The sequence below is a fragment of the Thalia democratica genome, chromosome 7 (assembly GCF_965202585.1).
Source record: "Thalia democratica chromosome 7, ktThaDemo2.hap1.1, whole genome shotgun sequence".
Taxonomy (NCBI): domain Eukaryota; kingdom Metazoa; phylum Chordata; class Thaliacea; order Salpida; family Salpidae; genus Thalia; species Thalia democratica.
Window position 1 is genome coordinate 46,812,799 of NC_139171.1, and position 27,307 is coordinate 46,840,105.

The 27,307-nt window shown below is 26.4% G+C and overlaps 1 protein-coding gene across 1 annotated transcript; it reads left to right on the plus strand.

The window, feature by feature from the left end:
• Positions 1 to 26,685, plus strand: LOC145840403 (polyamine-transporting ATPase 13A3-like). Its single transcript, XM_082947655.1, has 23 exons — positions 1 to 86; positions 2,522 to 2,634; positions 4,552 to 4,686; positions 8,196 to 8,260; positions 8,904 to 8,994; positions 10,466 to 10,603; positions 13,007 to 13,165; positions 14,070 to 14,262; positions 14,506 to 14,656; positions 14,921 to 15,110; positions 15,485 to 15,661; positions 18,455 to 18,709; positions 18,964 to 19,026; positions 19,315 to 19,527; positions 19,873 to 20,035; positions 20,366 to 20,588; positions 21,077 to 21,131; positions 21,306 to 21,390; positions 21,790 to 21,944; positions 22,816 to 23,075; positions 24,278 to 24,432; positions 25,201 to 25,274; positions 26,100 to 26,685. The coding sequence occupies exons 1-23, from the start codon at positions 32 to 34 to the stop codon at positions 26,571 to 26,573; spliced, it is 3,642 nt and encodes a 1,213-aa protein (XP_082803781.1). The 5' UTR covers positions 1 to 31; the 3' UTR covers positions 26,574 to 26,685.
• Positions 26,686 to 27,307: the final 622 nt, after the last annotated feature.

Genomic DNA, 27,307 nt, shown 5'->3' on the forward strand with positions numbered 1-27,307 from the left:
TTTGTTTTGTTTAATTTTTTCTCCTTTAGTGATGATAAAAAATGAAAACAATTTGGAGTACAGCTCATATTCTTTTCTAAAAAACTGTGAGTTTTAATTAAGATAAGTTGAAAAACTCTTAAACCATATGCTGAATAAATATTATTTTACAAAATTTTATGTTTAATTACAAAATTAATGAAGAACTGGGTCAAAAAATTTTAGATTTCATTCTAATGTATAGTGATAATTTAGACAAAGTTTTTTTTTTTAATTGTAAAAAAATATCAGTCTCAAACTCCATCCCTTGCATTGATAAACGTGTGACACTACATGACAGTTTTAATCACTCTTAAACTACTGTAAATTCTGAGTATTTTCTCGTAACTTAAATTTTTTTGTATATGTGTTGTCCATCAGGTTTTGATCTTGCAACTTCATCTTTAAAAAAATTTTCAAAGCTGTTCTATACTTAAGATAATTATATATGTAAATATAACAAAAATAGTTTTTGATCTATCTGCAAGCTTAGATTAAGTAAAGTTTTATATTTAAAAAACACAATTTTAATTATAAAAAGCTAGTTTAGTTCTGTACTATAACAAAGTAAATTTGTTACCAAACAGGGTTGACAAAAAATCTTAAATTCTGGAAAAATCTGAAATTTGACAATTTAAGAAAAAAAATTGAAAAATCTAGAATTTTAAGCTTTCTATAAATGTAAAGTATATAAATTTCAATTTGATACAAAAACTCTATCATAAAGATTAAAACAAAACTGTCAATATATATATTTTTCATTTAAAAACCTAGTTAAAGTAGCTTTGCAGTATCTTTTAGATGTCGTTATGCTATTTAAGACAAGTCTAATTTTATACTAAAAACAAACAAAAAACTTGTTTTTAAAAACGTGAAAGAAATTCATATAATCTGGAATAATTTTACAAAAAAACCTTTGGCAATCCTAAACCAAGTGAAATTTATTTATTTTTTATAAATATTTTGGAGCACACCTAAAGGGCAGTTCTGGATAAAAACATTATTTAAAAAAAGATTCTGCACATGTATTCATGAACATTTTTGTATGAATTCTAGGAGACTTTTCTTGAAGCTTTTCTAAACTTTATGTTGATCCATTTAGTAAATATTGTAATGCAATAAAAACTCAACCATTAATTTTAAAAAGCTAAAACTTAATAATTAAAAGTAAAATAGTTTTGATTTAATTATAACAATTTTTTTAGAATTTGCTTCAAAATTTAGAAGAATTATATTTTCTTTGATGAAATTTATACTAATACACACTAGGGTGCATCTGTTGCCCCAACATTAAATTTTTGCTTTGTCAATTTTTTAAGTGGAAAATCACATAATTATACAGCACAAAAAATAATTAGCTCCCTAGCTTATACCACTGTCACACTATTTAAATTTTTCTGTAAAATAACCTTTAAATTTTGACTGATTTTTTTTTACATGTAGCAATCATCACAAAAACACATTATACTTGTTTTCAGAATATTTGAAGAAAGTTTCATTGAAATATTTTTAGATTTTCTGCATTTTTAATCATTTTTTTATGTGCAATTAAGGAGCCACAGGGGGCCATGAGGTCATAAATTGAAACTTACACTTAATATTCTGGAGATGTTTATGAAGAGCAAAAAAAAGGTCTTAGGTGTTTTCAATAGTAGTTTTTAAATTTACACTAGATACTCTGGAGCGGTTGTTGAAGAGCAAAAAAAAGGTCTTAGGTGTATCTAATGGTAGTTTAGAAACATACACTAAATATTCTAGAGTTGTTGATGAAGAGCAAAATAAAAAGTTTTAGGTGCTTTTAATGGTAGCGTTTTGAGTAATCTTGTTGAAGGGGGACATAGCTTTTTTAATTTCTTTAAAGAGGCCCATTTGAATAAAAAAAAAAAGGTAAACCCTGGCATAGAATGTGTTTATGTGATGATTGCTACATGTAAAAAATTTTTCAGTCAAAAACTTGGAGGTCAAAATTTTAAGGTCCCATACAATTTACATTGTTTTCAGAAAACTGTAAACAGTGTGACCATGGATAAAAGCTAGAAAGTTTTTTTTTTTTTTGTTGTTTATTTATGTGATTTTCCACGCATAAAAAGTCAGACTAAGCTCTACTTCCAAATTTTCGTTTTTGAGGGGCAACAGATGCACCCTCTTATCATTTCTACTTATAACAACAAATTTAAACAGTAATCTTTCTTTATTAAACTAACACATGTTGAGAGTTCAAAACTTAATAACAAATTTAAACAATACTCTTTCTTTGTTGAACTAACACATAACCTTTAATTAGTAAATTTTTTTTAGTACCTGTATTATTTAAAGTTTTTTTCTTAATTGAAAATGTAATGTTTGTAAAATAAAAATTATCAGTGTAAGTTATTTTTTTGATGCAAACTAAATTTTTAGTAGTTTTATGTTTGATGTTTTCTAACTTCTAATTTAAAACTAAAATTAATTAATTACATCATTATTTAGTGTTGACTAATAAAAAACTAATATGAACCTTTAGGTCCTCATATTTTAAAGGAAAAGTGCACAATCAATGAAAACTTATCAAATGAGCTCATTTGTACAGGCTACAAGAGAAATAGTTTGAAGTATATTCTATGGTATTTGTTTGTAGTAAGTTTGTTTATTAGCTTACTTCGTTTATTTTTAGGAGTAACTAAGTAATCATATGTTTTTTTTGGCTAAAACTTTTTGAAATTAACTTTAATGCAAAAAAGAAAATAAAATAATTTTTTTTATGCTACTTTATTAAGGATTTATTGTAAATAAAGATAAAATAAGTTGAAAACTATTTAACTTGTTTTAAGAAAATAATTTATGGTATTGATCAAATTTTTAATTTTTCTTTAAAATTTTTAAAAAATCTAGTGGTAAGTCCGACATAAATAATGATATAAAATAACTGAAATCTACTAACAAACACACTACTAACTTAGCTAAACAATTTGTATTTACTACAAAGGGTTACATTGCACAAGTTGTAAGTTATATATAAAACATTAAAAAAAAAAAAAATACACCTTATTAACTAAATAGATATTAAAATATAGGTAAATATGTTTTTAAAGAATGCTTTTTTTATTTTGGTTTACAAAGTTTGGTTTATAACCAGTTTTAATAATTTTATTATACAAATGCTTATCTTTATTAGATTTATAACACTTTTTTAAAACAAAATGAAGTAGCTTACCTAAGTAATCTTAATAGTATATAAACTTTAAAATGTTTTTCAATTAAACTTTGTTTTAATAAAAAAAATATTTTCGAGTATTTTAATCTTATATAAAATATGTTTGAATAAAGTTAATTAAAATAACATGTGCATCTAAAACAGTAAATTAGTTAAAAAACTGCTGAATCTTGTAAAGTTTTGGTTATGTAGTAGCAATATATTAAGAGATTTTAAATAAAAATACTGAAGTATCTTTCTTACTAAATCAAATTTAATTTTATTTATTGTCCTGCAATATCTGTTAAATATTATAACTAAATTTAAAATATATTTACTAAAATTAGTTTTAGACTTTTAGAAGATTTTACAATAAAAAAAGAACCTAAAAGTATCAGGGTTGCCAAATTCAGGAAAGCTCAGGATATTTTGAAGTTCTAGAAAATCTCAGGGAGACTCAGGGTAACTCATGGTATTTTGATGTTTTTTAAACTCAGGATGACTCAGGGCAGTTTTCATTTCTTACTAAATTTCCAGATAGTTTTAAGATGTTTAAAAATACTTAAAGCAAATTTTTTTAGACCTATAATGAGATTTAGTTGATCCAGTTTTAATATTTTGTTATTTTATATACCCAATTTTGTTTAAGAACATGAGTTTTATTTATTTTTAAATGCTTCTTTAATTTTAGTTTTTAGCGTTGCTGCTAGCTCTTCACAATTCTAAGAAATAACATTGTAGTTTTTGTTTTAGATCTGAAATTAATATTTATCATAATTTAAGTTTGTATTAAACAGAAACAGTTTAGTGATATAAAAGTTTAACTATGGAAAAACTGTTTTAATATACGTTATAATTTTAGTAACTTTTAATGTAAAATTATATTGTTTTATATATCCTTAATTCATAGACAAAGTCATTTGTTATAGTAATAAATACTTGTTATCAGTAAAAAAAAAAGACTAGTGTTGTCTAATCTTTGAAAACAGTATTTCTCATAAGTATAGTGAACATCTAATACAGAAGCTTACACATGCTACCTTCCTTTTAATATTAATACGCAAAATGAACATAAGGTATAAGTAGTTTGCGACAGAGGCTATTTTTTTTAAAGGATTTGAAAAAAACTTAAGGTCACTCAGGGCAGTTTTTTTGACTAAAAGAGTGGCAACCCTAAAATATACAGAACAAATAAATATTAAAAAAAAAAGATAATTATCAATGTGTTATATTTTTGTTTAAATAAATTATTATTTTATTTGTAGATTAAATATTAAAGTTGTTAAGACTATCTTTAGACGTTTTGTATAGTTTTTAGATAAGTAAACAATTCTTTTTAGTTACTCACAAAAAATTCCTAGGTTTTTACTTGTGGACTTGGGTTATTGTTATTTGTATGGAAAAAACACTGGTGGCTAAAATGGACACATGACATCACTAATATTTCATCAGCTTACTATTTGTTGCTGCAAGAAACAGAAGTAAAAACTAAACAAGTTCGCATTATTATTTACCTGTAAATATAAAATAAAACAAAAGTTTATCTACATTTGTAAGTTTTGTTTTGTAAAAGTAGTATTTTCTAATTTTGTTGTCGAGTAGTTATCGAAATAAAACTCGAAGGCTGTTTTATGTTTTTTCTTAAGTATTTTAAATATGTGATTTTTTAAGACTATACATAGCTTAAACTTATTTGAATCAATAGGACATTGTGTACATTACTTTGAGTCTTTAAGTGATCATTTTACTTGAAAAGAGATCGGATACAAGAACATATTCTAATTGCATCTAATTTATTAGAAAGTTTTCGCACTTATTTTATAACTGTTCAAGACTTAACCTATCAACTTGTGTAAACCAATTAGTGTAGGCATAATCAAGGTAATATAAAAGAATTATTGAAGTATAAGGAAGTATAAATTATAGAAGATAGCTATAGACAAGCAAAACGATTTTCTAATAACAAACTATAGATAGCGTTCATACTTTATTTTAATTATTAATAAGTTATAGATATGGTTTGGTCAGTAATCTTTTACTAAGATTTTAATAACCACTAATATTTTCCTTTAAAAAAAGTTACTTCTATACACTCTTTACAATCCTTAAATAAACCTTATGCATCATTGTTTTTCTGAAACTATGTTATAAACAAAGTTAAGTATGTTTTACAAGTATGTAACTAATTGTGTTAGATAGTTGTTAATAAAAATTGTGTTACAACTAGCTTATAAAGAGCTACACAATAAATATGAACCAAAATAAACAATTTAAGTTTTTTGTTAATTGAGTTTATTTCCTTACAGGCTGTACTTAATAAGCTGTATTCTTAGGTTTAGTTGATATAAAACAAAATTGCTTGATTTTTGTTTTTTAAATCAAAAAGTTAAAATATTTATAGTATGTCTGACTTTGTTTGCTATTGTTTCTAATTAGCAATTGTTTCGAACATGATAAATTTAAGTTTTTGGTTTATTTACAACTAATTTTTATACAACAATAATTTAGTTTGTTAAAAAGAAATTGTAGTTAAATTGACCTCGAGTTATAGTTGTATCAAATTTAATTTTAGTTAGAAAATAAATTATTAAATTTTTTTAAACAAATGTATGTACTAAGACCTAAGTTATGTATTCAAAATATAAATTTATTTTTTTTTGTAGAAGATCCTAGTGAAACAAGTTCACTGGAATATAATAAAAACAAATTATACAGTAATCTTCCTTTATTGTACCAACATATGTTTCTGTGTGTTAATGGATTAAAACACTTCAACTGGGTTCTGTAAAAAATAAATACTGTAATAAAAGAATAGAAGCTAAAGTAGGTGTATACATGTGTTTATTAAAATAAAAATAATTTCTACAGATTTTTAGAGGTTAATAGTTAATAATAGGTGTAATACTTAATGTTAAATCCGACTGTTATAAAACTATATAATATTTGTAATTATTAAGTCTAAATTAAATTAAGTAAACTAAAATAAACAACAAATTATAATATAAACCACTTACATGAATGGAAAGGAATAACTAACTCAAATTTATTTACCGTTGCTAATGATTGAACAAAATATATCTAATAATTACGTCACAATATGTATGAACATTAGAACAGCTATACAATTTGTATTATAAAGTTAAATAATTTAGTCTTTATGTTTGGGAAAGCAGTAAAGCAATTTAATATGAAAAGTAGTATGTAATCTATTTTGAATAAAAACTAAAACAACAACCATTAATTAGTGAATCAATAAATTTAACAATGGTAAAGACAATAAAAGTCACAGGAACTTGATATAATATATTTATTTATTAAATGTTTATAATGATTAAATCCAAATTATAACAAAGTCAAAGTTAGATGCAATTCGGAAGCAGATTTAGTTTATATGTAAAAATTATAAATTAAAGAAAGCAAAGCACAAAAAAAACTAACTTCTTATTAATCTTACAAAGTACTGACCAATAATTAAATTACAGTGACATACATAAAACCACAATGACTAAAATTTCATATATATTGTATGTAATAATTATTAAATTAATTGATTATTGTTTTATAAAGAAGCAGTCGGGTGTTTAAATTAAAAATCCTATACATATATTTTAAATATTTAATAATTAAACTGTGTTATAAATTACGGGTTGTGTTTAATATGAAACTTAAAATGTAAAACGTAAAATAACAAGGTGGTTATATGTTAAGTATAAACCTGCAGTGAAAAACCTCTAGCCGTCTATTAGGCATAGTAGGTAAAAAAGCACGGTTTATCTGTGATTTGAATACAGGTTTCCAATTAAACTTGGAACTTAACACAAAAGACATGAAGAACTATAGTCGGAGGGTAAAATGAATATATAAAATGTTGGAGAATAGAAAGTGACATGTGTGAATTAAATATATAAATAATAAATGAATAAAACTCTACTTTACTTAAGATATATAATTATATTAAGTAAATGTGTGTGTTTATGTAAAGGGTAAATGAAAAATATGGAAGGTGAGAAAGCGCCAAGGTGTTATATGAAGAAGAACCGTCGGTTGTGTACACAGTTGTTTGAAATATCACGTCTTTTATTTAGTAATTGTTTACTATCTTCTGCTAAATTTGCCATTCGTTCAAGATTGCATATTTGGCAGATCTTGCAGACGATTTGTTTGGCAGTATTTTGACAGGTACCAAACCAGAAATAAAATTGAGCATCCTTACCACGCCAACAACAACATTGGTGGCGCGAGTAAGATTTGCCAAATATGCAACCTTGAACGAATGGCAACTTTAGCAGAAGATAGTTAACAATTACTAAATAAAAGACGTGATATTTCAAACAACTGTGTACACAAACGAGGGTTATTCTTCAAATAACACCTTGGCGCTTTCTCACCTTCCATGTTATGGTTTGTTGTTTTGTTGTGTATTTAAATTTAATTTACTTAATTTAGACTTAATAATTAAAAATATTATATAGTTTTATAAAAGTTGGATTTAATATTAAGTATTTTACCTATTATTTACTGTTAACCTCTAAAAATCTGTAGAAATTATTTTAATTTTAATGAGCACATGTATACACCTACTTTAGCTTCTATTCTTTCATTACAGTATTTATTTTTTACAGAACCCAGTTGACCTAAGTTATCGCATTTTATATCAAGCAAATGATTTTAAACTTATTAATGAGTTCTTTATAGTTTTAACTTTGTATATTATTTAATTTATGTTTATATTTAGTTGAACATAAATGTTATTTATTTTATTTTTCTTTTTCTGCTTGTGTGTTCTGTTGAAGTGGCTCAGGCTTTGATGTTTGAGTCCAACATTGCACAATAAACAATATAGAAACAACAATAATAAATAACAGTATTAAATGACTAAGTTTAAATTGGTCAAGTTCAAAATGATCAAGTTTTAAATTATCCAATTAAAACTTATTGCGAGCTTGAATCGATCTTATATCTAGTATTATAAAGTTACACTTAATTAAGTAGTATAAAATTACAGAGTTTTGTTGTTGAGCTGTGTAAGCTATCAAATCGGGATTTGGATATAATTGAAAATAAATTAAAGTAAGTCCTATAGGTATATTTTATTTAGGTAGTATAATTTTTTGTAATTTTTTATATTATAAGTTCATTTTTTTCTAAAAAAAGAAGACATGATAAACTGAATTAATATATATTAACAATACAATAGTATAAAATTTTAAAACTTAAAAAACAAGTAAAATATTTTTATGTTTTGCTATTTTTCAGATGGTTTTTCTTTCTGGTTTGGTTTTATAGTGTGCGTGTTGTTAAATTTTTTGGTAAAGGATTTCTAAAACTAGTCAATTAAAAATACGTATTTATTTAATAATTTATTATGAAATGTTTCTCACACAAAAAAAAAACAACATAAAACATAACATAACAAGAATATAAAACAAATTGATTAGCATAAAGTTTTTTCAAACTCAAATGATTTATTTTAAAAATGTTTTCAAAAAAATTATATTTATACTTGTAGTATTCTTTAGTTTTTACAACTAGTACTGTACTTTAACATAAGCGTTTAAAAGATAATCTTTTGTATGCATTATCAATGAATTTTATAAAATCAAAACTTATAAACTTGTATTACATATTACAAGTTTTTGTTAATTTTTTTAAGCCACGGAAAAAATTAAGTGTTTTATTTTTAGCTAACTCTAATTAAACATAATTATTTTAGCACACTAGAAGAAAAGTTGTCTTATGAATATGAATACAATTTTTGTTTTTACCACCAGTCAATGCGTTTCATTTGGAGTAACAAGTACAATGTAATATTTTTAGATTGAAATAAGTAAACGGCAAAAATAAATAATGATGTTATTTTTGTTAGGATAAATAAAACAGTTTATTTTTTAACGGTATGAGTAACTTTAATAATAGAGTGATTATATTTTAGACTTTTTTATAAACTAATACAAGCTTTCAATTATGAGAAAAATTTAATTGTCAGTCATTGATTTAAATTTTAAAATGAATCTTATAAAGTAAAAAATTCAAGATATTTTTGTTTACTTACTTAGCTTTTAATTTTTTTTAATAGATGCTCAGTATCTGTATTGCTGTATAAATATCTAAACAGTTGTCGAAACATATAAATGTAAAAACTAGTTGGAAACTAATCTATACTCTGTAGGTTATTATTTATTAACTTCCCAGGTTCACAAAAGTTGAAACCAGTTTATGTTAAGTATTCCAAATATTTTTCTTATAAAATTATTAATAAAAAATTTAGAAGATAAAATAAAGCAGACAAAAATTTGAGTAGAAAAATAACACTATTATTTTTAACAACCTGAAACATTAAATAGCTAGGTAAATTTTATCAAATTGTTCTTGTGGTTTATTAATATACAAATTTTTACATTTAAATTTATATTCACGTTTTTGTAGTCTAGTGGTTTATTTTAAAGTAATAAAATTCCTATGAGTTTGGTTCGAAACCACAAAAACAAAATCCAAAATAAAATTTTTTGAAACATTAAAAAAATTAAAAGTTGTTCTCGACTGTTCACATATGTAGAAACTTATATTGTCTTACTTGTATATTCTGTTTTAGCAATACCTACAACTTTTTATAAATACAAATGATGATAATATTGTCAATTTTTTCTTTATCTACTTTCATATACTACAAATAAAACTTTATGTTTATTTTACTTTTTTAGAATTAAAGTTTGTTAATTTTTTAACTGTTTAGTTTTACACAGGTACATTTTTAACTAGTTTACAAAATAAGTTTATCCTAAAAAGTGCAGACTAATTTTTTATAGTTACTGAGTTTTTTAATTAACATCTCTTTAGGCATTTCTTTTGGCTAATTTTACTAACTAACAAAAACTGTTTAAATACTATTTCATTTATGATTTAATTGTCAACACCAAATAGTTTTGTTTGTATTTTTAAAATTTTTATAACGAATATATTAACCTTGATATTAGTACTTGTTTTTTTGTTATCACATATAATTTTAATGTTAAAGAAGCTATTAATTTCATTACTTAACTAATAAAAATGAATTTTAAAATCATTTGACCTTTTATGTAGCTGTTATCAACAGCTGTGTTAAATATTTTATTATTATTAATAAATTTTCCTTTAAGGGATTGTTGTTTTATGCAATGTGTTTTTTTAACCTTGCTTTTGTATAAAGTTTTTTTTATAAGAATAGTTAACTAAGTTAAGAGAACTTAAAGGCCTCTGTCTTATTTAAAAAAAATTTAAAACAGTTTTAATTTTTAGACATTCATAAAACTTGGGGGATTAGATGAAAATAAAACTAAAATTTCAACTTTATTAAAAATATATTCTTGGGGACTCAATCAACATCAAGTAGAAAAAAGACTTCGATTATTTGGACCAAACTTAATTGATGTTCAGGTTTACTGTTAAAATATATTAGTTTTTGTATACTCTGAAAGTTTTCTTTTTTTCATAAGATTTAGATTCTTAAAATTGTTTTTTCTTTTATAAAAGTGCGTATAAACTACTTTTTTACTGGGAACAGAACAGTTGCTGATTATAAAAACCGTTCGTAAAATAGATACGTTTACGTAAAATATGTTTAAAACTTTTTTGTAACCTAATCAAATTTTTTCACATAACCTGCTAACATAAGGAAATCATTTAAAAAAACTAGTTTACTTATTAAACAATAAGTAGAAACTTTAAAATGTGGTTGTTTTCAAACTTAACTTTAATAATCATGATTGGTGTCCAGTGGTTTTGTTTGTTTATTTCTTAAAAAAACTTTATAGCTACCGAAAAAAGTTTTTAACAAGTTTTTTTTTCATTTTCAAAGTTTTTCAAAAAATTTATATCTTATAGTTTAAAATAAGATAAGTTTGATATAAATAAAAATTTGTACTTACTGTTTTTTTAATATCATTGTTTTTAACATTAACTTATATTAGAATTATAACTAAGTCTATAAAGTATAAACTTATTATAATTTTACCAACTACAGACTTTATTAAAAACCAAAACTTTTTTACGTCATTAATATCGTTTTAACATCAGAGAGAAGAGTAAAAATAACTATGATATTTTTTACTACAATCTACAATCTTTCACGAAAACAAAACATGGGAAAAAATAAACACCTCTGACCTATTTAACGTTAGCATGGGGTCCTACAATGGAGCCGAAGTGTGCGACATGGTAGGACTTTTCATGCTAAGCGAAATAAAAAAAACTAATATATTCAATGAAGGAGAATTCGGCATATATAGAGACGATGGCCTTGCGGTCATCCAATCTAAATCGCCGAGAACCATAGAAAATACCACAAAAAAATTACACAAAATATTTAACAAATGGTGATTTAAGATAACAGTAGATGCAGGCCTAATTATAACAGATTTTTTAGATATCGAACTAAACTTACCCAACAAAACATACATCCCATTCAGAAAACCGAACTCGGACATCCTTTACGTAAACAACAAATCAAACCACCCTAATCAAATATTAAAACAATTACCTATAACTATTAACGAAAGACTAAACAATTTATCAAGTAACGAAGAATCATTTAACCGTATAAAACACAGTTATCAATCAGCACTAAAATCCGCCAACTACAAATTCAACCTAACGTACCAAAAATCAAATGAAAAAACAACAAAAAAGCAAAGAAAAAGAAAAGTTATTTATTTCAACCCACCTTTTTCTCTAAATGTAGCAACTAAAATATGCAAAGAATTCTTAAACCTGGTAAATAAACACTTTGACACAAACCACCCATATCACAAAATCTTTAACAGGAACACACTCAAAATTTCTTATAGCTGTATGGAAAATTTTAAAACAAAAATTCTTAAAAACAATAACAAAATATTAAACAACCTAAACCTCAAACAACAAGAAAAAACCTGCAACTGCAGGAAAGAAAAATGCCCGTTAAACAATAATTGCCTATCAAAAAATATAATCTACCAAGCAACTATAAAAACAGATGGTATAACAAAATTTTACGTAGGTTCCACTAGTACAACATTTAAAAACAGATATAGCAACCATCAAGCAAGTTTTACCAACAAATTAAAAAGACACAATACCGAACTATCGAACTATATTTGGGAATTAAAAGACGCAAAAAAAGACTATAATTTAAAATGGGAAATACTCTGCAGAACCAAAACAAAACAACAATAAAACATGCCATTTATATTGCTTGGAAAAATACGAGATTGAAAAAATTAAAAAAGATTTATCATTAAATAAAAGAAAAGAAAGGCAGCAACCCTGCCTACATAATCAAAATATGTATTTCAAAAGAACAAAAACCACTAAATAATAACAAAAAAATAACAACAAAATAAATCTAAAAACAAGAACAAACAAAGCAAAGATAAGTTAACTTGTACATAAGTTGTTTTCAAAAAAGGCTAACTAAAATTATTCAATTTTAGTTGAAACGTCACAATGTGTTTTTTTGTTTTATTCTTTAAAAATCTTACTTTGTTCTTTATTATCGTTCTGAGGAGATGCATAAAGCATCGAAACTAAGTAAACGATTTGAAAATTAATTGTTTTTTATATTATAAATATAATATTTTTTAAATGATTTGTTTAGATAATAGTACCACTAGCTTTTATTTATTTTGTATTTACACAAGTTCTAAAATTATGTCTAACTGCCTGAATCCATAAAAAATACAGACACCTTTCAAAGATAATTGATAAACTGTTTTAAAGTATACGAAAACGAGAAAACACAAACTATAAACAAAACAATCGTTATTTACTTAAATATTTCTGTTGTACTCTGTAAATTTTCAGGTCCCAAATTGCTTTAAACTGCTAGTGGAGGAAATATTAAACCCTTTTTATGTGTTTCAAATATTTTCCTGCCTTCTATGGTACACTGATGGATACGAAATTTATTCCACTGTAATTCTTGTGACTGCAGCAGTGTCTGCTATACTTGCACTCTATGAGGTAATTTGCGAACAATTCAAACTTTTTTAATGATGTAAACCTACTTTTTTTTTTTTTTTATTTTTTGTAAGATATAAAGTAATAAGACGCTAAATTCTAGAAATCTAGACAAGCAGAACCCATTGGAAAATCAAAGTAAATGGTTTTTGATGCAATACTTTTTTCACTTACGACGTAATACATACAATAGATTTACACTTTAAGAAAGTTTATATCAAAGAATTATACTTTTGTTATTATATGTTTTGATTTTTAGAAAACAAATAAAGAGATCTCGACTACTAGAGGAAAAATAATGAATTTGTTCTTTCAAGACTTTATTTTACAAACTAAGTTTCGGTCAAAGACCTCGTCAGTGCTTAAATAAATCTAAAAAGATATGTAACAGTCATGGAAAATATCATTTAAACAATTAAATAAACTTAGACAGTTTTTATTTAATTGTTTAAATGCTATTTTCCATGGTAGTTACATATATTTTTAGATTTATTTAAGCACTGACGAGGTCTTTGACTGAAAATTAGTTTGTAAAATACATACTTTTGTTATTAGATATCACTTAAAGTAAAATATTTTAATTTAGTTTTTTAGTCTTAGATAAAAATATACAGCTTGTTTTTAAATATATTTTTATGTCAAATGTATCTAACACATAAAAACATAACTTTGCATGCTTTTTAATGTAAACTAACCTTTTACAGAGTCTGTACAGCTGTTTACATTTTATGAGCAGCGAAACGTCGTAAGTAAACAAATTATTACGTACCCAAGCAGTTTTTTTTGTTTTTTTTTACACAACTTTTTGTATGAAAAAGTGTAATAATGAAATATGCCACGTTTTAAAACAGAGTATAGTTTTATAAAACTATTATCTATTTAAACTTTATACAAAAACAACTTCAAGGTGAGAATGAGCCGAATTAAACTGAACAAGATGGTCGCTTACCACAACAAGATAAAGTGTGACGTCATGAGGAAATCTTCACGTGATGACGCCACAATCGAACAAGTGTGGAGCTCGCAGCTCGTTCCCGGTGATGTCATAATACTGCCGCAGGGCGACTTCAAAGTCCCTTGCGACGCTGTTCTCGTATCAGGTTTAAATCATGTTATAAAATTTGTTTGTCTAAATATTATTATTCCCTAAGATCTTGCATTGTAAAGTTTCAGAAATAAAAGAATATGATTTATAATTATGATAGGTTTTTTTCAGAATTTTATTAAAAACGATCAAAAAATGTTCTACAAGAACTATATTAGTAATTACTATTTGCTGTACAGTACTTTTATGTTTTTTAAGAGTTGCAAACTACTTCGTTTTTCTTCAAATATCAAAACAGGAGTTTGCATAATGAACGAAAGCATGCTGACCGGCGAAAGTGTACCAGTAACGAAAACACCGCTTGCTGCTGACACGTCAGCGCAGGAGTATGACGTCAACAAGCACAAATCTCACACTTTGTTCTGCGGCACCACTGTTCTGCAAACTAGGTAGCATTTGTCTTTGAAGGTTGTGTAATTTAGTCTCACTTCTTTGTAAATTTTAATTTAAAGGTAAGGTATAATCATTGAAACTTTAGTTTTTATTCCGTGAAAAAGTTTACAAAAGTCTGCATAAGCTTTCTAAGTTTGTTTAACCAATAAAAAATAAAAGGAAATTCTTTACAAACTATCTATAAGATGATTACACATTAAAATTTTTATGAAAAATGCTGCTGATCAATCTTTATGTTACGCGAACTTGTAAACGACCAGATATTACGCGGAAGAGAAAATCAAGGCGGTTGTGCTTCGGACGGGCTTTATGACGTCAAAGGGGAAACTGGTTCACAGCATATTGCACCCGCAGCCAATCAATATGCGGCTTATGCAGGATGCTTACAAGTTCGTGGCAGTTCTCACTGTTATTTCGTTCATTGGGTTCGGATACACTGCGTATTTGCTGGTTGGTTTGACTGTTGTGCGAGGTCTTGAGATGTTAATAGTTTTAAGTTTTGTACACTAAATTAGCAAAAAAATTCTAGAAAACACTATATTGGTAAACTAATTGATTAAGCAATTTTTATATAATTCTTATTTGTTGGTTGGTATTAACAATTAGTGTTGGTTATGCTTTGAAAAATAAAAAGGTAAGTAGACTATAAAAAGTATGCTTAAATTTATTGACACAAGTATGGGTAGGTATACAAAACTTCCACTACTTAAAGCTTTAAAAAATCATTCAACCAAAATGCTAAAAACTTTTAACACAGTCTTCATCAAAAACGCTTTTATTGCACGAGCTTAACTTAATTCACTTCAACTTTAATATCTCAACAGACTATGAAGGGAGAAACAGTTAAGCTGATAATGGTCGAAGCGCTAACCGTAATTACCATAGCAATTCCGCCAGCACTGCCCGTTGCCATAACAATAGGAATAGTGTACGCTCAGCGACGGTTGTCACGCAAAAATGTCAATTGCATTTCGTCACAACGCATAAATCTCTGCGGGCAGGTTTTTTGAAACACGTAATTTTTTTTTCTGCGTTCAAAGTTGTATGTCTAGTAGCTTTGCTAAACGTTGTTTGCCGTAGTGTATAAAAAACGTTAGCTTTAAAGGTTTAGCCAAGATTGAAAGAATATATACTCAGAAAAGATTGTAAGCAGTGTGTTTACCACATAATATTTTTAAACTAAAGAAAAAATTATAAAACATTATTCAGAGTTGCCAAAAAACCTGGAGTCTGGAAAAACCTGGAATTTTACACAATTTTTACATGTTAAGTAGATAAATTTCGTTTTGACACAAAAAATCTATCATATAGAGAAACTTTTTTTGTCATCATCAAAAATTTTTTTATTAAAAAACACATTTTAAGTAGCTTTACAGTATCTTTTCAATGTTATTATATTATTTAACACAGATTTTTACCTAAAACTTAACTTTAAACTAAAAATAGACCAAAAATGTGTACTTTTAAAAATCTGGAGGAAATTTTGAAAACCTGGAAAAAATTTTCCAAAAATATTTGGAAACCCTGATCTTAGTTCAATAACTTAAAACTATAGTACAGTCACCTTTTGCAAATCTACGCACACTGTGTCCACAGCAAAAGTGCATTACTAAATGAGAGAACGTAACTAAACGGAAGTAGGAAATACACCTACTGTGTTGGCTGTTTTCTTATGATACATTTGATTAAATATTTGAACATTGAATTTTTCCGGTGCATTGAATTATTAAATGAATTTTTCCGGTGCATAACTTATTTTAAAACTATAACAAAACACATTTATTTTTCTTAAATTTGTTTGTGTACTTTCGTAGTAAGGCTTATCAAAAATTGTATCTTACTAAATTAAACTGAAGTGAAATTGAAATAAAATCATACTGTAGAATAAAGTTTTAAAATGTAAAATTACGTAATAATCGAATGTTAAAACTTACTAAAAGCTTATACTATTGAACTTTGCTGTACTAATAAAACTCGTTAGACTAAAATCAAATTAAAATAAACCAGCGATAAAAATTAAAATAAAACTACACTTAAAAAAAAAAAACATAAACTAATTACTTTAAAATTGCTTAATATAAGGATTTAAAAAGTCTAGTTTGGTAAACGATTTTTTTCTGCTCACATAAACTGGGCCTTAAAGATTGAACGCATAAGGCTTCCAGAATATGTAGCTGAAAAGAGTTCTCCGCTCTCACTAAAACTAAAAAGTTCTCCTTGTTTTTAGCACACTACGGATTGTCCAACAAATGTTGCCCAGTCGCCGAGAAGTATGTTTTCGTTGGTTTCTCCGAACGGCCACCAAACTAGCTTTTCAAGATTTTCGGAACATGCGGATCGACTCTTACATGAAACCTTTGAGATGTTTTTCCCACAGTGACAATAAATTTATAGATGATGTTATTTGTTGGACAATCCATAGTGTGCTAAAAACAAGGAGAACTTTTCAGTTTTAGTGAGAGCGGAGAACTCTTTCCAGTTACATATTTTGGAAACCTTATGGATTCAATTTTTAAGGCCCAGTTTATGTAAGTAGAAAAAGCTCGTTTACCAAACTAGACTTTTTAAATCCTTATATTAAGTAGTTTTAAAGTAATTAGTTTCTCGTTATTTTTATTTTAAAGTGTATTTTTATTTCCATTTTTATCGCTGGTTTATTTTAGTTTGATTTTAATCTAACGAGTTTTATTAGTACAGCAAAGTCTATAGAATGTATAGGCTTTTAGTAAGTTTTAACAATCGATTAATTACGTCATTTTATATTTTAAATATTTATTCTACAGTATAATTTATACCAATTCAGTTTAAATTATTAAGATACAATTTTTGATAAACCTTACTACGAAAAAACTCAAACAAATTTATGAAAAATGAAATGTGTTTTGTTATATTTTTTAAATACATTTGATTAAATACAGTATGGCAACTTTCTCACTTTTTTTGTTGAAAAACTAATTGTCATTGAAGTTGTACATATATGTGAAAAGTTTTTTAATAATAATTGTTAGTATGTATACAGAGTTATTTTTCCTAATTTTTCCCACCTAAGATTAAAATTGTCTTCCATGGTAATAGAGAAAGATTTCTGTAATGTGTCTGTATGTTTTTATTTAACATCAGTTACACGTTTTGCAGAAAAACTTCTTTATATAACTATTAATTATGTTAAGAATTTTTATAAGTGTTAGTCAACCAATTTTATTTTAGAATTTTGATACAAACAGTTTTTAAGTAATAAAATTTATGGTACACTGAGGCACAATTGAATGTTTATTCAACTGTCAAGGAACATAACCATTAAGAAAGTCTAAAGTCTAAACACATATAGAGATGAGTTAGCTTTTAAAACTATATATATAAAATTAATTATATTATTAATATAATATATACAATATATGTACATTATTAAGGGTTTTACAAATATTTTTTTTGTGTTTTTGAGAATTCTGAAATGCGTAACTAAAGAAGTGTGCGTAGATTCGTGAGAGGTGACTGTAATGTGTTGACTTGTATTTATTTTGTAGTTAACAAAATTCTGAAGAAAGTTTTAGAAAATACATGAATTTTAAACTCATCATGCTGAACGCTTTAACAGCTAATTTAAAAACCATATAAAAATGGTATAGAAATAAAAGTTTTCGGGTAATTTTCGAAATTAAGATGTAATAAGATCATCTGAGCTTACTTACGATTTAAGGCGTTAGTTCAAAGAAATTTAAAAAATATTTTTATTTTTCCAACATGTTCTATATTAAACTATTTAAAATGTTAAAAGCAATTTTATTTACACCCAGATAGACGTGGTGGCATTCGACAAGACGGGCACGCTCACCGAGGAAGGACTGGACCTGCAGCACGTGGTGCCCGCCAAAAACTCCACATTCTCAACACCCGTGGACTACGAAAAGGTGGCCGAGGTGCTGGACAGTTTGGTCCTGTCGGGACTGGCGACCTGCCACTCGCTGACCCAGATAAACGGCGACTTGTGCGGCGACCCGTTGGACCTGATTCTTTTCAATGCAACCGAATGGAAGTTGAATGATCCTGAGGTCTCAATTGAACTTTTACTCGTTCTAGTTGTTATGAATTTTATTATTGAATTAAATTAGTCGAAATAGACTTGAAAAATTTTATTGCGTAATGTTTATTTTTATAGGTAACTTATCTCCAAACACAATAAAAGTAATGTAATTTTTTTTTAATTTTTAAATTATTTTGTCTAAATTCTAAAAGAGAAATAAGCTATTGTACACGAATTAAAAAATTAAAAACGAATCTTTTTAAGTTATTTTGTTTTACGAAGGTAGTAGACGAAGAAAAGTTTGATGAAATTCAAATAAGTTATGTAACTCCATCAAACAAGTCTGTTAGTTATTTTGTTTAGTTAAGCTAGCTTCAACTTTTACTTAAAATTAAATTTGAATAAGTTTTTAACTTTTTTTTTAAATTGATAATATTTTTTTTTGTTTATTTGTTTTTAATTTTTGTGAAAATCCGGAAGTGCATTATAAAAACTTATTATATTATTGTTATCAAAAAAATAAATGGAACCAAAGCTGTATTCTAGTTTAAATATAAACAAACCGGTTTATATTAAGTGTTTAATATCCAAATTAAAAGGTGTTAATTTAGTTAACTAACCCTTAAAAAAAAGGCAGACGATGGCAGTGTGGAAATAGGCATAATAAGGTGTTTCCCCTTTGAATCGTCATTGCAGCGGGCCAGCGTCATTGTGAACACCAATGAAAATGCAGGAAGTGAGAAGTCGTACAATCGCATGTCAGTATTCACAAAGGGCTCGCCTGAAATTATCAGGAAACTGTGCGATCCGCAAACTGTGCCCGAAGACTTTGATTCTATTTTGAAGGTTTTTTTTGAAATTGTTAAATAATGCTTACATACCGTTACATCCTAACATTTTGTACTTTTATTTGTTTTCGAAAACCTTTAAATTTGTTTTCATTTAAATATAAAGATAGATTATTATGCTTCATTTTATTTTTTAAATTACTTAAGTGTAGGATGTTTTTATACGAACACAATGAATTTGTTTTAATGAAACATACTACTAGATTTCAAGATATGGTTTTATAAAAGTAATTTAGTGTTAGTGTGTTAAAAAAGGCAGCTTCGCATATAGGTGGTTACGTAATGTTTCAAACATAAACTGCTTTATAAAAACTACTAGTATTGAACTTTTACCGAAAAACAGAGTTACACTGCTCAAGGTTATAGAGTAATTGCTCTTGCTCACAAGAAATTACCTAATTTAAACTGGCTGAAATCACAAAAAGTAAAAAGAAGTCAAGTTGAAGAAAATATGAACTTTATTGCTCTGATCGTACTACGGAACAAGCTGAAAAAACAAACAAAAAGTAATAAAAGTTTTTTCTCTTATAAACACAAAAAAAATGATAATGCTAATACAAAAATAAGTAAATGGTTGTGTCATATAGTATTACAAATATTTACAATAAGTTGACTTAATATTGTATGTATTTAAATTGTTCTGACCGATCAACACTTTATTTGTACTATTTACTGTATATTACTGTGTATTAGAATTTCTTATTTCTTAAGAACAACTTTAGTTTTCATTTGATTAATTTAAGCCTACGCACGTTTAGGCCAAAAACTGTTTTAAAATATTTAGTTTATGATAAACTTATTGACTTAAACTTGATGATGACACATTTTTTATCTAGGTGCACTAAATAAACTGATTGAGGGTGCCAAAATCAGATGTCTGATGGTAACCGGTGACAACTTGTTTACCGCCATATCCGTTGCTAGGGAATGCGGCATGGTTGCTCCAAGCCATGACGTCATACTCGTTCAAGCTGGGTTTGATGACGTGGCAATGAAGCCAGTGTTGAACTTCACTCGATATGGTTCCAATGATGATTCTCAGTGTTTAAAAAAGACAAGGTTTGCAAATAGTTTTTTCGTTTGAATAAAACTAGTCTCCTATTGATCTTTTTATTGTTGTATATAAAAAGAAGTTATCAAAAGTGTTAAGTAAAAATATATCCAAAGTTAAAAACTTAAGTATTATTTGAAATATAAAAACAAATTATTGATATGTTTATCCACAATTATAATTTTCACATTTATCGAAAATCATAAAGTTTTAATTTAAACATTGAAAACAGCTGTTACCAAATTTTTTGTTGTATGTATAAATTCATTTTTGCACTTTTTTTTTAGTACTTATAAAACTTTTTATTATTATTTTTTTCTTTAATATCACATACGATTTTCGAGGATTTATTTTTGCTGATATGCTAATTCTTACTCTAAAAACGTGCATATTTTTTTACTTGATACAAATTTAGTTTACAAAATATTGTTGCTCTAAAATTTGTAAGCACTTTAACAGTTTTGCGTGTTATAAACTACCTTCTTTTTATTTTCAGTAACTTTGCTGTCAGTGACCCAGAAAAATCTTTACTAGATGGAAGTAATCATTCAGTTAGTATAGATTTTTATTATTTAATTGTTTGCTGCTGTACTTTAACGGTCTAACAACACATGTCATAATTTAAGGGAAAAATAAAATGTTCTCTAGCGGTGTGTGTAATTAAAATTATTTGATGTGTAAGATTACATTTTTTGTAAAAAAAATTTAGAGAGCTTTATTTTTAGGAATGGCACTTGGCGATGACTTATAAAGAGTTTAGATTAATCACTGAACAATTTCCAAAATGGACTAAAATCATTGCAACGAAAGGTTTACATTCTTAAAGCTTTCTAGTTATATGTTTAAGCCAAAAAATACCTTGCAAAGTTTGACAAAAGCAATTTTTTTTTTGTTTTTCTGCTTAGTTTTAATGATAATTTTCAAATGAAACTAATATTAATAAAAATTGTTATTAACTATTGACAAAACCTGTATTTATGTTTTTTAAATGTAACAATAAGGAATTTAGTTCTTAACATTTATATTTGTCTTAAAGTATTTAAAGAAGAAGTTTTATTAACAAACTTAAATATTAGTAGCTAACTTAATTAAAGTTAAATATTATTAATTGAGTTAATCAAGTATTTTCTATTAAGCTGAATTTACTTTTTATGCCTTAACAAACATCATAAATATTAAAATAACGAATTACTGACAAGTTGTTCGAAGGCACGGTGTTCGCGCGAATGTCACCTGACGACAAAACAAACTTGATTTGCAAATTGGACGAAGTGGGACACCAAGTGTTGATGTGTGGCGATGGCGCTAATGACTGTGGCGCCCTCAAGCGAGCTCATGTCGGAATATCGCTGTCGGAATACGAGGTTGGTATTTGTTAAATGATTGTTGCTTACTTTTATATTGGTAAATTCAAAGTTATTTCAGCAATTTTTTCATTATAATTTTTTTAAACTTAGATGTGTTGTAACCTATGGATATAGGTACCTTTAGTTTTTAACTCAACCTATACTAAATAATGATACTTAGGGCTACTTTATTAAAATATATAGACATGGTAATGGCTAGTGTAATGTAATGGCTAGGCATGACATAAGTTATCATATTTTATATAAAAAACAATTGCAAACACTGACAAGTATATAAAGAACATCAAATTTAGAAAACACTTTAAATGTGGTCAAAACTTTTACACAAGATTTATTCTAGCAAAAATATACTTTAAGAATGTATAATACAAAATAAGATTTAACTACTTAGAATGTAAATAAAAAATACGTATAAAAATAACACTAATAAAAAACACTTAATAAAACACAAGAAAAGAATATAAATGTCTATTCTTCATTATCACGTTTACTGCAGCAGGCTGTGGCTAGAATCCCCCCGTCTGTCTGTTGTATCAGCTTATATAAAACATTCCATAACTCAATGTTGCATCAAAGTTTCTCGTATGCACTTTATTTTCTCCTTTTGTCAACTGTATTAAACTTGCATCAGTATAAAACTTGATCTTGCGAGATTTCTCTTAACGCTTGAATGAACTTTTAGCTCAAAACTTCCAACCAAATCTAAACAGTAATCAACTTGATATCCTGTTACAGTGTTTTACAAAATAATTAATTATTCAACCAATAACTTGTAAGTGCAGCCAAACTTCAAAATAAAATAATTGGGAAGTTACATTTAGTTATTAACTTGAAAAGCGATTAGGTTTAATTTTCTCCCTGACAACAGGCTTCAGTGGCGGCCCCCTTCACTTCCTCCACCCAGATGGGGGTCAAGTGCGTCCCTCTGCTGATGAGGGAGGGCAGGGCGGCCCTTGTGACGTCATACTCGATGTTCAAGTACATGGCCACGTACTCGATGACGCAGTTCACCTCCGTCGTCATCCTGTTCTCCCACTTCGCCGCGTTCAGCGACTGGGCGTACTTGTACATCGACCTGCTGGTGATCGACCTCGTCGTCCTCACCATGTCCAGAAACCACCCTTGCAAGTTTAAAAATTTTATATGCCACGTTACGTTGCTGCTAATTTGAAAAAACATATATCTAAAAGCGTCGTTGTGTAAGTAAAGTTAAGCAAAAGTACTTGTGTAATAGATAAGTATAAGAAGATTACTAAATAAATAAAGTAATATTACTCTATATGTCAAATTTTATGATTAAAATAAAATTTGCTACTTTAAATTAAATTAAAATAACGTCCAGAATCTACTTTTGTAAGTTTATTTGACGAAATTTATATGTATATATATTCTTAAGTTTTGCCGTTATAACAAAAGTTAAACCTAACAGTCCAGAAACTACTATCTTAAGTTTAACCAGTAACATTTAGAGAATTAAAAAAAATCTTAAATATCTGTGCTTTAATATTTTCAAATAAATTATTAAGGCATTACAAGATCTTTCCGAAATTTTTTATGACTTTTTATAATTTAGTTCTGTTATTAACTTTACGTAGTTTTACTTAATTAAGTTCACTTGATTTTTTTAAGTAGTTTTTAGTTATATTTTGTTAATAGAAGTTTTAGTCATAAAAGTGAAAAGTTATTATTTACATTTTATGTTTAAGTTGGTTAAATACTTTGAAGAAAAACTTATAAACAATTATTTTAGGAAAAATTACAATCTTAATAAATCATTTTTAGTCTAACAAGTTTTTAGATAGTGAAAAAAACAGCTACATGCACTTTTCAGTGGTAGCTGAAAAAACGCTTACAATCCTTAATAATCAATTGAAATGTATCGATTTTTAGTCTGACTAGTTTTTGTGTTTTCTTAAAATGATGATTTTGTCAAGTTACTTAGTTTGTTATTAAATGTAATAAGGATGAAATTTTAACTCTATAACTAATAAAAACACAAAAAAAAAGTAAAAGTTAAGTTTTCTGGAAAACGGAACTAAACTAAAAAAAAATATTTGAAGTAATTAATCAATTGATTGTTTTTTATCAAAGTAATTTATAACTGTATACAGTATACATTATACATGTATCATTATGAAATTGATTTTAGATTGTTAAGGATAGTTTTGAACATATTCTGTTAAAAGAATTCTTGGTTATTTCGATTTGGAGTGAGTAAATAATAAACTCTTATTTAGCTTGGTTTGTTTATAGTAACACTAACACGAAGGTTTTAGTTAATTTTCTCAGTAATGTAAACATACATGTAAGTGTTAATTTAATTGTACCAGGAAACTCAGTAAAAGCTCGCCTCCTGATAGTTTGGTATCCGTAGAAATATTGTCATCACTGGTATTCAACTGCCTATTTCAACTTATTGTTCAAATTTGTGCTGACAAGTTCCTCACTACTCAATGCTGGTTCAATGACATCAATATTGCCCATGGTTTTTTTTTGATATATTTAGTTGATTTTATGATATGCTAAAGTTCTTATTGCAAGTAATTTTTTAAATCATCTTTTACTTTTTATCTTTTTAAGGTTTCCAAAGATATTTTGTTGTGATAGTTTATGTTTAAATTAGATAAATTCAGTATATTTTTTTTATGTTTATAAGTTTTTATGTGGTATTTTAAGAAAAATATTCATCATTATAATCAAAAATGCTATTACTTAATCTTGACCAAACTTTTTACAAGTAATAAATATTTATTACAAATTAGAAAACTATATAAAATTTTTTAATTTGTACAACTAATGAATTATTAAAGTTTAAAAATAATTAACAGTTACTAATGAATGTATTGATATCTTTTATTTTCAAATGCTTTTGTTTAACTTTTTTTTTATGAAAGCTCTTGTTGAAAATAAGATAAAGAAAGACTTATGTTTAAGCATTTTTCAAAAGTTAAAAATAAACTTAATTCGTTATTTTCAAAATTTTTCGTTTTATGCTAAAAAAAAAGAATATATTTTTGAAAAAAATTAACAAATTGAAACACGTCTTGTACTATTTAAGCTTCTTGTAAAGCAAAAATTAAATAACTTTTAATTATTTGTTGGCCAAAGCATATAAACAACAATGTTTTCAGTTTAACGTAAAATTACAACTCTTTATCTATTAAATTTTAAAGTACAACAATATATAAACATAAACTCACTGTATTTTTAAACTCTTTGTTTTTGTTCGTTGTAAAAATAATATTTTTAACAGTAAACGAGTCAGTGTTTTACACTGCTTCCAGTTGCCCGTCTGATTATAATTTGCAGTTTATAGACCAGACATACGTAAGTGTTTGTTGTAATTTATATTTTTCTTGTAAAGTATATTAAAAGTGTTTAACAAAAAAAATAGTTGTTAGAAATTGATTGGCAGAAGCAACTCCAGTTATAAAGTTTGAAACTTATTTTTAAAATATAACAGAATACATTTCATTTTTCTTAAATTTATTTTAGTATACTAAAATTTTATATACTTATTAGTAGACCAAATGTATATAGCATGAGCACTTAGTTAAATTTTTAACATACGATTATTACGTCATTTTATATTTTTAAAACATTAAACTACAGTTTGATTTCACCTCAATTTGCATTCATTCTATTTTAGTAAGAAACTATTTCTGATGAGCCTTACTACAAAAGTACTAAAATAAATTTAAGAAAAATGAAATGTATTCTGTTATATTTTTTAAATAAGTTATGCACCGGAAAAAAGTTGTTCAAAGTTGTAAAACTAAAACATAGATTACTCTTACTCTTGTAAATAATATAGCTTTAAAATGTAGACAATATCTAGCTAGAAACTAAAATAGGTTTATTGAAAAGTATCTAAAACAAAGAAGTTAAATTTAAAGTTAATTATTTTATTTTTACAAGAAGTTTGTTCAGTGGTTTTTTCTAATGGTAAGTGTAAATACAATTTTTTTTTGAATTTTATTAATATAAATTTTAAATGAATTAAAAATTGATAGAAACTTCATGAAACTATAACTTTTATCGTGTAAAAGGAAGTTTCTCAACAAAATTTTATTTTTTACTACTAAAACGTTTCAATTTTTGACTAAGCAGCTAAACAGCTCAACCACAAACAACATCAAAAAAATATTTCAGAAAAAAGACGACGAGGACGAGATGACGTACCGAGCCTCCAACCTCCTCTTCCTCTCCTCCTTCATGTACCTCTCCTCCGCCCTCGCCTACTCCACCTCCCGCCCCTTCCGCACCCGCTTCTTCAAGAACAAGCTCTTCTTCACCGCCCTGCTCCTCCTCCTCGCCTCCACCTTGATCCTCCTCTTCCGCCCGCCTCCCTTCCTCGTCGACTGGATCGAGTTCAGGCCGATTCCCGACTGGCGCTACAAAGTCGACGTTTGCGCGTTCGCGCTGCTCTATTTCGTCACAATATCGATTTTCGAGGTTAAAGTCGCCGAAAGCACAAGATTCTGGAATTTTTTGAAGAAAAGAAAAAACAAGAAGAAGTACGAGTTGGTTTTGAGCGGTTTGGAGAAAAATGAGGAAAATTTGAATCCTCGTTGTTTGATTGGTAGAAAGGTTTACGGCGGTGCTGATGGTTTTTGTGACGTTTAGATTTGTGTTGTAAAGTCGCAGTGATATTGTTATAATTTTTTTTTTTCAGATCGTCCTTGTATTTAACTTGCTTGCTAGCTAAGTTTTCAAAACTACTTCAAAAAATAATAACTAGTTTGAAATGACAGCTTTGTTGATTTTTTTTTCTAACTAATCATTAGAATTGTGTTATAAAGTTTGAAACGAAAAATTACTAAAGACGAGTTTATTGTCACTAGTAATTCTATGAACTTTAAAATTAATTTCCGGAAAACGTGGTAAAAATTGTAAAAGTAAGTTTAGCTACATCGCGTAAAAAATAAAAATTAAAAAAATAATAACAAATTAATATATAAGTATGATATAATATAGAAGTATTAATAGATTAACTATTTTGTTTATGTTTAGTAAAATTTGTTATCTGTACGAATAAGTTTTAACTTACAATTTAAAAAGATGACATTTTTTAATACAATAGTTATTTTGATATATTTTATACGTACAATGTAATTCTTTTAGGAAATTAATGGTTTTTTATGAAATAGTTATCGTTGTAGATAGTTTTGTGCTTTAATGTTATGTGTAAGCTTAACATGATTAACTTTAGTTTTACTTTATATTTCTATAAAATTTTATACGTGTTTATTGTTTGTATTTATACAATCTATAGTTATAAGAAATACTTGTAGCTTTTTTTTGAGTTTAAGTTTGTTAATTTAGTTAATTTATATTAAAGTTTTAGTTAAATGTTTTTA

Excerpts from the sequence above, each read along its gene's own strand:
- LOC145840403 (XM_082947655.1), top strand. The coding sequence starts at position 32 with ATGATAAAAAATGAAAACAATTTGGAGTACAGCTCATATTCTTTTCTA. Across the intron at positions 14,657-14,920 it reads ACCACTGTTCTGCAAACTAG|ATATTACGCGGAAGAGAAAA; the intron begins GTAGCATTTGTC and ends GTAAACGACCAG. Across the intron at positions 15,111-15,484 it reads GATACACTGCGTATTTGCTG|ACTATGAAGGGAGAAACAGT; the intron begins GTTGGTTTGACT and ends ATATCTCAACAG.